Genomic DNA, 14,997 nt, shown 5'->3' with positions numbered 1-14,997 from the left:
AAATCCTTCCCACGTTTTCCTGAAGGGCCAGAAATTCAAATATGGACCACTCTTTTAGGGAACTGATTTCCTAGTTGGGATACTCCAGTTCCTTGAAAATTTCCAGGACTTTAAAAATGGCTATAGATACCGTATTTTGTAGTGAGCAAATCCAGAATCAATTTTTTCAGGTTCTGCAAATATTTTTTTTAAGTTTTTAAAATTTATTTATTTTGAGAGAGAGAATGCAAGCAGGGGACAGGCAGAGAGAGAGGGAGAGGGAGAATCCTAAGCAGGCTACACACTGTTAGTGCAGAGCCCAACGCAGGGCTTGAACCCACGAACTCTGAGATTATAACCTGAGCCGAAATTGAGTTGGACGCTTAATTGACTGAGCCACCCAGGTGCCCCTAAATATTCTTAACCTAAATTTCTTCCACTCTGAATTTGGGATAGTCTAATTTTTCTTTTTTATATTTTCCACAGGATTATTTTACAAATGCAAATAGAGAATTAAAAAAAGATGCTCAGCAAGATTACCACCTAGAATATGCCATGGAAAATAGTACACACACAATAATTGAATTTACCAGAGAACTGCATACATGTGACATAAATGACAAGAGTATAACGGTGAGTAGTCTATGAGTGAATGCCACAGGAATAAATTGTATGTTTGTTTACAGTGGTGAAAGACTTTATAGAATACAAGGAACAAATATTTAAAAATAACCTTTGAAAACAAAGTCACACAGTCTGTTTTGGAATATCTTTGAATTCTTTTTAGAAGCCACAGAAAATCTAAGACTATGCATTTCAATAAAGGCAATTTTTGTGTGAATCTAACATTTTGAAGGGCCATTTAAAGTGGGTATGATTTTATCTGTAAGATTTCTAGTTTTTTCTCCATAAAGTTTGAGACTATACAACAGATAAAGGTTGGAAAAAATGTATTACACAAGAGGGAATTATGATACTGAATTTTAGGGTATAATTCATCTGATTTGTGAGTGATTTATTTTTGTAAATTTCTAAAATCAAGATGAATAGCAGACTGATTAAAATTGCCTCCCGACACAAGATTTCTTATTGTCAGATTTCATTCAAAAATTAATATCTTTATGCATATGCAAATTAAATATTTAGACAGCATATAATTCATGTGGTACTTTGGAAATTTCCATGAATTCCTTGGATCAGTTTCATTTTGTATAGATCAATCAAATTATCTTTTTTATTTGATAAATCAAAGCTTTAAGAATGGGAATGTAAAAATATGAAGCCAGTTTTGATTAACATTCAGCATAAAGAGTAAAAGAAGAAGAAAAACACATGCAAAAGCGTGGATCACTTTTTATGTAATATACCGTGCAATTATACTTTAATGGGAAAAATAATTATAGTCATTTGACTTATTAAGAAAGAATATAGCTTTTAAAATAAATAGCTTTTGCTTTATTATTTATTTTCAAAGTTCTTATTACAGAGATCTGGCAAAGACACCTTTTTCTGTGGGAGGACTGAACAATTTCTTCATACCTCACCAAGCCCTCCCCCTGGCCCACCAGCCCTCGGGCAATCTCTCCTGTTTGCTAAATGGAAACCAATTTCACCTGACAGTACTTTCCCTTGTTGGGATACCCTAGTCCCTTGGAAATTCCCAGGATTCATAAAATGACTAACGCTAGATTCTAGGATAATAAACCCAGAATCAGAAATTCCTCCTGTGTTTGCACTTTCTGTCAATTCGTACATGTGACGGGGCCAGTTCTGGGGAAAATCTATAGTGAATGTAAATGTGCTAACCTGGAAGGTGACTTTAGTTTTCCAGAATCCTTGCTTCTTAACAAGAATATTTGCTTGGCGACTACTAGTTGCTGGTGCGCAGACCTGGCGTGATGACAATTTACCGTCGCCATGTGCACGGAAGCATAACCTCTGAGTCAGTTGCCTTTCACTCTGACTTGGAAGCCATAATCTTGTGTGCTAAGAGATACCGTTTCTTCCAAAAAGAAACTCACCTATCTGGACACTTAATGATTGAATCAAATTGACACAATTAATGCTAGAGACCATGTTGAGAGCTTCCAATGTCATTATTCTCTTTTTTTTCACGTCTGCATCCTGCTTTGAATAGAATTCCTTAAACTCAGCTCAGTGGTAAGGGAAGTGCTCTGATGAGACATAATGGTGCCCATGTCTGCTCACTAGGAGAGCACAGTGAGAGTGATCTGGGCTTACCACCATGAAGATGTGGGAGAAGCCGGCCCCAAGTACCACGACTCCAATCGTGGCACCAAGAGTCTGCGGCTGTTGAATCCTGAGAAAGCCATCGTGTTGTCTACAGCCATCCCATACTTTGACCTGGTAAATCAGGACGTAAGTTTTTTCAGGTTTTATGATTGGAGGGGTGGGTTTATGGAAAGCGTGTAAGAGTTTTTATTTACACTTTTGTGTTTAATAGTGTGTCAAGAGAATGTGACTTTGTGTCCCCCTCCCCTTTTTATTAAGACAGGTCCCCATCCCAAACAAAGGTACGACCTACTGGTGCCAAATGTTTAAAATTCCTGTGTTCCAGGAAAAGCATCATGTAATAAAGGTATGTGACTCACTCACAGGCTAAATTTAATTTGCACAAATGGAGGAGAAATTGTTGTTAAAATGAAAATGATTTAAAAAATAGAAATGATTTTCAATTGTATGAAAGTTATTTCAAGAGCAAAGTAACTGGCTTCTCTGACTCACACCCTGTCTTACGAGTTACTGAATTTAGAGGGAAATCTTGGATTGTAGCTAGGATTTTGGCTTTTGGCTCCTAATTTTACATTTTAAGGTAAAAGTTAAAGATGCATTTGAATAGTGCTACCTATTTCCTAGGCAACATTGTGTACAGTTGGAATTGCTGGACTTGCAATTTAAATAATGTATTTGCATATTGATAAACTATATACAGGAACATTACATTCCCCACCAAGATTGTTTGAGAATGGCTTGTTTCATTGTAAACATTGGATATTGTAAAAAAAAAAAAAAAGTATTTTTACAGTGATTTTTTGAAAATAAGAAAATAGGAAAATTGGTGGATTTCTACAAAATTAAAAATTACAGAATTTGCCTGTGGCACCTAACTCCCTCCCACCTCCACCGGGAACAGCTTCCCAAAACTTTTGTATCTAGCTAGTGGAGAAACAGGTATTTTCAAAGAATTCCATGTCCTTGGTTCTGTGCTAGGTACTGCTTGGTAGTTTCACAGAGGCTGAATGTATAATCCATACTTTCCAGGAAACTATAGTAAGAAGGTAGGGGAAGTGTCCTTGACACAGGAAAGAATAAGATCGAATTAAATCATGCATACAAATACTCTAAACGTTCAGAAGGCCAGACATCATCAACTTTTTGTCAGTCCTTGGACTCTGTAACAAAGCAGTGTGGATGTGAGAAAGGAGAAAACGTGTGGATTCTAGAATCGAGAGGGAAATGCATGGTTTGACTCGCAGGTCGTCTCTTTAGCTCACCGCGTGCTCTCAGGTAAGTTGCTCTGGGATAATGCCCTGGTTTCTTCGTCTGCAGAGGGTGGTCACCATAACACTTCCCCTCTTAACCTCAAAACCTCTTGGCAGAGTTGGAAACACTGAGTACATTCTGTAAAGTGACTTAGATTTGTTAGTTTCTAATATATTTGTCTAGTGGCACAGAGCTGCCTTTTGCTTACGGATATGATTCATCACTACTTACAGAGGCAAGAAGAGCAGGGGAAGGGAATGTTTTTTGAATTACTAAGTAGTCCTAAATACTTGTGGAATATTTTTGCAATCAGAAGATTTACCAACCATGAGACTTTGGATAAGCCATTTACCTCTGTGCAATGTTATTTGCTGTTTCTTGCATGTGCCTTAATACCAGTGCCTAAGGCCTTCCCTTATGCTAATGAAAAGCCTTTCTCAGAAAAGAGGATGTTATATTTATATAGACTATGTGCCATATAATACGGTGTGTCATTCGCAGAAAATTTAGTGGGAACTCGGCTTAAGGGACAAATGTAAAACTACAGGTTCAGAAATAAAAGCCCATGTTTCACAAAATGGGTCCTGGATTCATTTTTCAGCAAATGTTAACGGATAGGATATAAAGCCCTTAACTACTTACATGAATGCATTTTTTTCTTATTATTAATGCTAATAATTAAGTCGAATGAAATAAAAGCATTTGCTCTTAAGGGAGGTCAGTATATGTTCTAACTCTGTATGTAGGACATTTACCTGGTATCCCATCTGAGAATTCTTAGCTAGCTTTCCCGGCACATGCTTTTAGAGTAATACTCAGATATGTGGGCATGTATTGAATATTTGGAGTTCTGTAGGACGATGGAAATTCTTTACTCCTAGCAAGAGGGGGTTTGGGGTACAGGCTGCAAGTCAGAGAGGAGGGGGTGGTTATACAAAATTTGGTTGCTTCAGGGGCAGAGGGTTGGTGGCTGGCATTTAAAATTCTATTATTACTTAAGAATACCACTTACAGAATAGATTCCTGAGCTTGTCGTTGAATCCTAAAGTATCCTAAAGGTCATCAAGTACTATGGAACATTTTGCAAAAAAAATGAGCCTAAATAGACTGGCTGGCCCAGTCGGAGGAGCATGTGGTGACTCTTGATCTTGGGGTTGTGAGTTCGAGCCCCATGTTGGATGTAGAGATTACTTCAAAATGAAATCTTAAAAGAGAGAAGAGGAAGCTCTACTTGGAAAACAAATTCAAAATATCTATGTTGTAAAAAAAATTCAGGTTGTATACGTTTTGAGACAGTTTTTAAAAAACAGTTTTCGTTTGCAACTCATGCCAGTTTATAATAAAATGTCAATTCATTTCTAGGGTAGAATTCATAGATCTAAAACTTACCTTAAGAAATTACCTAATTCCCATTCTCTTTTCCTTAGCAGAGATGATTTCTAGTAATTTAAGACAAATATATCTTCTTTCCATAGAATCAAAGACGCCTGTTTTGAAGAGCCATCAGCTAGGTGCCTATCTTTATTCTGTATTTTATGTCCCGCGAGTCACTGTATCAAAAAGCCTCAGTCCTTCTCTGAGACAAAAACCAAAAAGTACTTTCCCAGAAAAAAGAACATTGCTTTTATATTGTATTATATTATGTGTCATTTGCAGCAAGTTTTAAGAACATTGATAATAGTAATATGGTGAGAAATCAATTTTGTTGTCTGGACTCTCATTTCAAACAAAGAAAAGTGTGTAATTGCAATTAAATGTGAATAGTGCTGCCAAACATACATTTCGTAGTTGTAATAACTATAAAACTAAGCAGATAAATGAAATATATCAGTGGCTGTGTGTGAATATATTTAATGTGAATGAGTAAACTTAAACATATTAATTACACTTAATTTAAATTTTAATCATATAATGATAAAAATTATTTACTACCAAAAATATGAAATAATAAGGTAAATAATTTCTAAAATTATAAAATAATAAAGGCAAATAATTTCATCCACAGGAATAATGGGATTATGATAAAAATTATTGGGGTTTCAGTTCAGTTGGGTTTCACATTTATTGATTTGTATTTTGGTTTTTGTGAAAAATGTTTAAAATTGTGATTTCAAAATATTGGTATTGTCAGATGACAGCATGCCACACTAGAAGACAGAAATGGAGATTATGAAAAAGAAAGCTCTTGGTAATTTATGTCGAAACCACACTCCTCGGGGCGCCTGGGTGGCGCAGTCGGTTAAGCCTCTGACTTCAGCCAGGTCACGATCTCGCGGTCCGTGAGTTCGAGCCCTGCGTCAGGCTCTGGGCTGATGGCTCAGAGCCTGGAGCCTGTTTCCGATTCTGTGTCTCCCTCTCTCTCTGTCCCTCCCCCATTCATGCTCTGTCTCTCTCTGTCCCAAAAATAAATAAACGTTGAAAAAAAAAAATAAAAAAATAAAATAAAATTTTTTAGAGAAAGTGATTCTTTCCGCTCTCTGTAGTCAATAGTAACATCATTATCACCTGATGGTGACAATTGGATATACTCTGCCAGAAGCTGAGGTTATCAACTGGTGTAACACACCCGTGTGTGTGTGTGTGTGTGTGTGTGTGTAGCTTTTATTGTCAGAGAATTCTCCTCATAGATAAACTAAACTCCTAACTCATCTGTTTAAGCATGATCTATCTTATTTGATTTAATAAATAATTGCTGACTGCCTATTATGTTAGGGTTAGGGTTAGACAAGAAAAACATCCAAGCTGACTCATCATCCCATCTCCATCTTGCCTTAAAGGCCCACCTTTCTAGTAGGGAGACAGTGAGCCTCATGGTAGCATAGGTGGGTTCTGCACTCTGATGGGCCAGATTTGGATCCTTGCTTTCCATCATCAGGCATTTAACCATGGGTGAGTTATTTGTCACTCACATGTCAATTTTATCATTTAAATTTGCATGGTAACTTCCTTATGGAATTGTTTAGACTAAAGGTTAAATAGTAGTTAATAAAATTATATTACCACTTAGCACAATATCTGACACATATAAAACTCTTAACAACCCCAACTATTATTATCAGGCCATTTATTTTCAATGTTGTTGTCTGAATGACTTTTCATTGAAAACTGCTGTTTAGTAAAGAGACCCAGAAAAGCAAAGAACATCATGCTGAAAGGTTGACCATTGCTGAGTTTTAAGAGAGGATTACCTTTACTTGTTGTGTGACCTCAGACAAATTATTTACTTCCTTGTGCCTCAGTTTTCTCGCCTGGAAAATGGGCATAATAGTCCTCAACTAATAGGGTTGTTAACAACTATTAAGTGAATCAAAGGAGTTTAACATATGTAGTTAGAACAATGCCTGGCACATAGTTTTAAATAAAGTAACTAAATAAAATTATGTAGATCACTAGCAATAAACACAACTGCTCATCTATTGATCATCTTGTTAGGTTTCTGGGTTGCTGAGGGATCCCAAGCCTGCCAATCCCTTCTAGAGAGTCAGAATTCCAAATAAAACCTAGATTCTCACTCTTCATGTAGGGAGGCCACCATGAAAACTTTCTCCTGTGTAGAAATGTGAAGTGGAGATAAACAAAACACTATCATTATTCTATTCTATTCTATTCTATTCTATTCTATTCTATTCTATTCTATTCTATTCTATTCTATTCTATTCATCAATAGAATGAGATACTGTGCTGTCACTTGCTACTGAACAGAACATCTTTCTTGACTTGATATTAGATGCTGCTGTTTTTTTCCATTGGTGGCACTCATAAATCTGAATGATTTAATTTGGGGGAATGTTTCCTAAGACAAGAAAATCTAAGGATAATTGATATTGAATGACCATGAAATGTTCTTAAAGCCAGAGTACTGTATAGCCATGAAATAGTCCTTCAAAACTTTGATTTTCCTATCCTAGACACGTCGTATGAACATTTGGGTTTATGCACTATGTTAAATCAACATTGCTGGTCAGTTTCCCTATTGTGTTTATTTCTTGTTCTCCTCCTCTTTTTCTTTCTTCCTCTTCCTCTCTCCTCCTCCTCCTTCTTCCTCCTCGTCTCCTCCTCTTTCTTCTTCTTAATATAAGAACACCATCACATGGGAAACTTTAGCATTAACATATTCTGAAATGTCAAGTGTGATAGAGGACTTCTATTTCTGAAAATGTGTAAGATTTCCAGGTTAAATTTAGTAAATTGTAGGAATTTTCACTGTCAAGCTACATGATTTGACTATTAGAATGATCTCCTCTTTGTCAGTATATCGTCTTCCATTTTCTCCCCTGAAATCATATTTCAAAATATATTTTCACTGATGTGATTTTTTTCTTCCCTGATAGAATTGGTTTCTCATCAGGATGCATTTCCACAGACTCTGTGCTTTAGTTCTCATTTTTTTTCATGCCTTCACCTTCAGTTTCCCTCTGTTAGGTGGCAGACTAACAGGTGTTTGCTATTGACTATTAACCAAATAGTTGTATTTTCACTCATTTACATTACAATTCTTTGGAACGTTTTTGGCTGACCAATGTTCCCTTTTATTTATTTATTTATTTTTTTACCAATTCAACCATATTTCACAAAGGCAAATCTTGGATATTTAGCTAGATCTATTTAGTATGTTGAAAGAAATTAACTTTCAAAGTATGCTTTTTGTGAAAGTACTTTCCATTCGTTTTAAATACATGGCAGCACTATATTTGGTTATTAAATTCTTAATACCAATGCATTACTGCTGGCACCTGTGGATTTTGTCACCCATTGACAAAATGGATAATTCTTTATCTTGTAGAAAAATTATGCTGTAAAATCATAAGAATCATCCTTTTCCTTGGGAATTTGTCATCTAGAGTTTGTAATTATTAACATAATTATATATATTATATGTAATATATATACATGTATCAGTGGATCTGAAAGTCTATATGTATCTTTTATCCAAGAGATGAAGAATACTTGGCCATTTACTGTGGCTGAAATTATAACTTTGTACAGAAAAAAAAAAGTGAATAGAGCACTGCTCCTGTCAATGATAAGTTGATATGATAAGTTGATTCAAATTAGCACATTTTTAAAGCTTGGTGACTTAGAATGTTCAGTGTTGCCAAGTTCTTTCTCGATCTTCTTGAGTTACGTCTACTTCACAGAAACATTGGAGATCGTCTAACTACTTGGGTGTTCTTAATAGCCACTTGAGAGTACAAGGTAATTGAATTCACTTTGAAAGCATGCTTTTTCATGGAAGTGATTTATTGCTAACTCTGTCACTAATTAGCTTTCTGACCCTAGAGAAAGTACTTAACCTCACCCTGGTCCTCAGATTCCTTGTCTGTAAGATAAAGGGATTGGGCCCGATGATTCCAAATGGCTCTTTTTACTTCTAAATATCTATGACTTGCTAAAACTAAAAGTGAAATATGTGCTGGGGTTTGGATGCCCTGTGGTCTGAATTCCTGATATGCTTGCTTCTTACTATCCCTAGGTGTACCTGGGTAAAAATGCTTAGGACACCACGATTTCCCTTGAGGTTTAAAAGCCCCTTTCTTTAATCCCTTGGACCTGGGCTCTTCTAGCATGTATTTTGAAGCCTAGATTTCCATCTGTAAAGGGGATAATAATAGTACTTGTCTCAAATGGTAACTGCCATTATCAAATGAAATAATATCCATAGAGTTCTTATATGTTTGGCATATATTAGGTAGCTCATAAATACCGGCTATATTTCCAATTTACATTGGACTTCAGATACCTCTAAATCTTGGAAAATAATCTAAATGAAGTAAATCTAAGTAAACAAATAAGTAAATAAATAAGTAAATAGATAAATAAGGAAAGAAAGAAACAAAGGAAGAAAGAAAGAAAGAAAGAAAGAAAGGGAAGAAAGAAGGAAAGAAAGAAAGAGAAAAAAAGAGGACAAGGAAGAAAGAAAAAAAGGGAAGGGAAGAAAAAGTAAAGAAAGGAAAGGAAGAAAGAAAGAGAAATAAATCCAAATCTAAATCTAAATCTAAATCCAAATCTAAATCGGAATCTTGGACAGAATGTAAATTTTGAATAAGGATAGGACCTAAGAGTGCCAAGGCAAGCAAGGCTGACCGGTTGGTGCAGCGCGTAGTATGGGCTCTGGAGATAGGTAGGGATTGTATTCCAACTCTGCTTTTCATTAGCTTGATGACCTTGGGCAAACTCAACTCTCAGAGTTTATAGCTTTACTCGTAAAGCAGGAAAAATGATTTCCAGTGAAGATGTAATGAGTACCAGTGAAAACACCTGTTGCGTAAAGGGCTCGTAATTTTTCGTTTTTTTCTCTTGATGGGGATTATAGAGACAGACGACTCAAACTTCATCCAGTATTTTCTCATACTTATCAGGGCTGCACTGAAACCACAGCAAGAAGTCAGTTTTTATTTTATTTTGAAGAAAAGATTCCCTGGGAATTAGATTTCATAGCTTGCTCTCATTATTCTAACCCAAATGAAATTTAACCTAATTTCCTCCTGTTCTTGTCTGAGTAAGGATAAAAGCCAGCTGGTGACTATCCTCTGGGAAATATTCTTTCACATTCTTAGGTCACCCATTAGCCTTCCTTAAGTTGGTCTTAAATAATACCATTTTCAACAGACAGACAGAAAGAGATATTTATTTTTCTTTATTACTCTTCTATTGCCCAACTCTAATCTCAGTCTAGGACAGCTTTTTAAAGTAGTCTAAAACATTGAATGACAAAATTGAAAAGCATTAGCACATTTATTGATAATTATTGGCCATAAAAGTTGGTAAATCATTTATGAGCAGCATTTTTATCAAAAGCACTAACTTCATACTAAGATATTTATGTTGGATTCTAGGTGTTGATGGCAAAGTAGGTTTCAGAAGAAGTATGGGAATATTAAGATAGGAATGACTTTTACTTAAATGCAGGGAGATATGCAGGTGATATGTTTATCTGTTTCTTACTACTTTAAATAGCTTCTCTTGTTAGATGTTCACAGCCTCCCACAAGGCAAGTTGAATCACCACCACTTTCCAGATGAACACACTGAGGCATAGCTTGCATAAGTAACTTGCTTAACCCTATACACAAATTCTGTGACACAGAGCGAAGACTGAGCACAGATCTTCCTAGCAAAAGTAGTGGACCTTTCTCCATGCAATTCTACTAGCCCAAGCCTTCTAGCTGGTATATGTTGCAGTGACAAATAATTTGGGTGAGAGATGTCGGATAGCTTATATCCGGCCACAGGGCCTTTGGGTCACTTTCTCAGAGCCAAGGCTGCTTTTGAATCCTTACAGGATTGGTGCATAGGCCGAGGGCTATGTGAATAATCCCATCAGAACCCGCCAGAGATACCAGTTCAAAGATCCTGGGAATTGATTTAGACCTACTTGGGCAGCATTTTGAGCACACAGAACTCTGCTCTTTTCACACGTGGGGTTTGGAAATGCTCCTTAACAGGAAATGCCACATATAAAATGTCATTTGTGATTTAGGAAGTTATTTAAATAAGACGAGTTAAGATGATTAGGTGAAAGATTATGCACGTGCTATAAAAAGGCGCACAGTGTTAAATCTCACAGACGATGTTAGGGAGGTAGGAACTGGAAATAATTTCACTGAAAAGAGTGGCCTGCTAATCTTATGGGACACATCTTGTAGCATAAGGATCATTGAGAAGAAGACCATAGCCTCCTGTTTGAGCAGTTACAGTCCGTTTTGGAGTTAAGTGAAAATAATGGTAATGACCTATTTTATCCCCTTTCACTATAACTGTCTATAAAAAGGGACTTGTGGAAAGAAATATTAACATTTTATTTATTTTTTAAAGTTTATTTTTATTTCGAGGGGGAGAGAGAGAGAGAGAGAGCAGTGGAAGGGCAGAGAGCAAGGGAGAGAGAGAGAATCCCAAGTAGGCTCCACACTGTCAGTGCAGAGCCCGATTTGGGGTTCAGTCTCGCGAACCATGAGATCATAACCTGAGCCAAAATCGAGAGTCAGATGCTCAACCAACTAAGCCCCCAGGTGCCCCGAAGTACTAACATTTTAATTTGGAAGTTCAATTTATGGCAAAATACCCAGAGAAAAGTACCCTAAAAACAAGAAGAGCTCCATTGTTGGAGAAAGAGCCAGAAGTACTGGCATCTCAGTGTGGCCTATGAACCAGCTGAGAGCACGGTTTTCATCCTATACTAGCCCTCGCTCAGCCGAAAGTTAATGTGGCCGCACCACAGCCGTTCCAGAGATTCATTCAGATCAATAACAGTTCAAAGACCATAAATCTGTGTAACTGAGAGGTTGTTCTAAGCAGTCTTGTTAGCTCTTCAATTCTATGACTTTAGTCAAATATTGGAATTAAGAAAACCAGAAATTTATACAACAAATCTATACATTTGATATATGTGTAAAATTTATAAGATAAACTGTGATAAAAGGTTGTCCTAAAAAGTCGTGAAAGAAATGATAATTTGTGTGTGTGATCCCACAGGATATAATATGCCAATTTTATTTTGGTGTCTGTTTTTTTTTTTTTTTTTTTTTAATTTTTTTTTTTCAACGTTTATTTTTTTGGGACAGAGAGAGACAGAGCATGAACGGGGGAGGGGCAGAGAGAGAGGGAGACACAGAATCAGAAACTGGCTCCAGGCTCTGAGCCATCAGCCCAGAGCCCAACACGGGGCTCGAACTCCCGGACCGCGAGATCGTGACCTGGCTGAAGTCGGACGCTTAACCGACTGTGCCACCCAGGCGCCCCTGGTGTCTGTTTTCAATGTAAAAAATTATATACTTATCAAAACAGGATGACGTCCATTATTTCCTTTTTGATTGCAACAATGACTTTTTTTTATGGTTTTTATGAAGGGGACTTCTAGTAATTAGCAGAAAAAGGTTATGTATGTGGTAGGATCTCACTTTAAATAAATGAGATATCTACTATTCGAGTTTATAAAACTCATAAATCAAAGGTTAGTTTTATATAATCCTTATCAAGTTATAAAGGACTGCATAGATGTGTTCTTTAATATCAAGCTTCTCTTGGAGCATTTAAAATGAATGTTTTATTTTTGCTTTATTTTTTTTAAATGTTTATTTATTTTTGAGAGAGAGAAAGACAGAGTGTGAGCAGGAGAGGGGCAGAGAGGCCCAATGCAGGGCTCGAACTCTTGGAGCACGAGACCATGACCTGAGCCAAAGTTGGGCACTTAACCGACTGAGCCACCCAGGCGCTCCCAAATGAATGTATTTCTATATCAAAAATTTAGATTAGGGGCGCCTGGGTGACTTAGTCGGTTGAGTGTCTGACTTCAGCTCGGGTCATGGTCTCACAGCCTGTGGGTTCAAACCCTGTCGGGCTCTGTGCTGACAGCTCAGAGCCTGGAGCCTGATTTGGATGCTGTCTCTCTCTCTCTCTCTCTCTCTCTCTCTCTCTCTCTCTCTCTCTCTCAAAAACAAACATTAAAAAATTTTGTAAGAATTTAAAAATTTAGAGTATAGGGGCGCCTGGGTGGCGCAGTCGGTTAAGCGTCCGACTTCAGCCAGGTCACGATCTCGCGGTCCGTGAGTTCGAGCCCCGCGTCAGGCTCTGGGCTGATGGCTCAGAGCCTGGAGCTTGTTTCCGATTCTGTGTCTCCCTCTCTCTCTGCCCCTCCCCGTTCATGCTCTGTCTTTCTCTGTCCCAAAAATAAATAAATGTTGAAAAAAAAATGTCTATAAAAATTTAGAGTATACAAAAAGCTTAATAATGTATCTGTTTTATAAAGAAAAATTTACTCTCATGTATCAAAAACATTATGGTTGAATCTTGCTTCCTTGAATCACTGTACTTTTCTTGATTCATAACCTGGGATGAATCATCTTGATAGAATCTTTAGGGATGGAGCCCCTTATGTTGGTGGTGGTGGTTGCTGTCCTTTGGAAAGGTCCCCAAGTGATCTTGATACAAGCTCCTTGAGCGAGAATCATTGTTTTATGTTTATTAAAACTTCCAAGCAGATTGGGAAAGACTGTTTTTAGGTTATATTTTCTAGCACCTAGTAAAAGGTTCTTCATGTTAAGTAGCATCAATACTCATTTTTATAGTAATATGATGTTTTATTCAACAAATATTGTAAAAACTGAACTCACACCGAGCATCTCCTATCAAAATACACTGCTAGCTGTCTGCATATGAAAAAATTTAAGAAGTTTATGAGATAAGTCATTCCTTGATGCATTGCATATTTCTTCATGGAAGCAGAGAGGCAAAAACACCAGCTGTTTCCTGGAACCACAGCTGACTTTCATTATAAAATTTCAACATGAACTAATTCAGATATAAGGGATACTTTCTTCTATGAAGGGAGAAGATTTATGACCTACTGAAATATATACATCGAAGTAAACTCTATACATTAATGTTTATAATGTAATGGCTTCATTTTAGAAACTGTATACTGAAGGCGACCTTGCTGACTCTAAATGCATTCCATTACCAATAAAGAGCGATCTGTTTATCGCTGAAATCTCACAGAATTGGTCTATGTGGGACTTTAAATATTAAGTAAGGGCAAGACCATGTAAATAACTGTTAATGATTATGTAAATGCTGCCTAGTGCCTCTCAGGCTTTAGCTTGGCATGAGGAAGTCCTGAGAATATAGGAGAGGCCTTCTGTGGTATGTTTTAGAAATCAGTGTATTTAATATATTATGTATCATAATCAGCTGGAGACATCCCTTTGCACTACCCTCCCAATTGCAAAGAAGAATCAGAGTGTCTAATGAGCGCCTGCTTTGGACAGCAGTCAGTACTAGGTCTTTTTTTTTTTTTTTTGAAGAAACATTTCCCAGATGATATGTTGCCTCAGCTAAGTCTTTTTTTTAATGTTTATTTATTTATTTTGAGAGCAAGCGAGCGGAAGAGGGACAGTGAGAGAGGGAGAGAGAGAACCCAAGAAGGCTGTGCGCTGTCAGCCCAGAGCTGGGTGCTGGGCTCGATCCCATGGATCGTGAGATCATGACCTGAGCCGAAAACAAGAGTTGGAGGCTTAACTGACTGAACCACACAGGTGCCCCCGTACTATGTCTTTTGTCAGATAGAAGGCAATATAAGACACAGTCTTTCACCCCAAGGACCTCCCAGTTTAGATGGGAAGAAGACATGCACATCTGAATAACCGAGAAACCCGAACGGTGGAAAGTGAACGTTGCTGTCAAAGTACATAGTATAGGCAGAAGAAAGGAGTGAAGGTCTGAGCACCATCTCAAGCCATATGGAGAGAACAATTTGGGGAAAGTACAACTAAATGGATCTTAGGGAAGTAGGGATGTGTGGTGAGGATGCCTAGGACACAAATTCTGTTCCCATGCTTAAGCACGTGATAAAACTGAGAGCGTTGTCCATTTTGTGGATCACTAATCAGAAAAAAACTAGGAAGTAGGTAGTATTAATATCCTCGTTTTACAGAGGAAGACACTGAAGCCCAGAGAAGTTAAGTAACTTGCGCATTGTCGGTAAGTTTCCTGTTTGTATACTTCTCCCCGAAGAAGACAG

General features: G+C 37.2%; 1 protein-coding gene across 1 annotated transcript in view; it reads left to right on the top strand.

The window, feature by feature from the left end:
* Window positions 1-14,997, top strand: part of MOXD1 (monooxygenase DBH like 1) — a 93,293-nt gene that overhangs the window by 22,661 nt on the left and 55,635 nt on the right. Inside the window, exons 2-4 of the mRNA XM_043592388.1 lie at window positions 466-612; window positions 2,191-2,358; window positions 2,495-2,578. Of these exons, the coding sequence (XP_043448323.1) occupies window positions 466-612; window positions 2,191-2,358; window positions 2,495-2,578 (399 nt within the window). The remainder of the gene's footprint in view (window positions 1-465; window positions 613-2,190; window positions 2,359-2,494; window positions 2,579-14,997) is intronic.

The sequence above is a fragment of the Prionailurus bengalensis genome, chromosome B2 (assembly GCF_016509475.1).
Source record: "Prionailurus bengalensis isolate Pbe53 chromosome B2, Fcat_Pben_1.1_paternal_pri, whole genome shotgun sequence".
NCBI lineage: Eukaryota > Metazoa > Chordata > Mammalia > Carnivora > Felidae > Prionailurus > Prionailurus bengalensis.
Note: the sequence above shows the minus strand (reverse complement) of the source record. Positions and strands in the feature narration are given on the sequence as shown.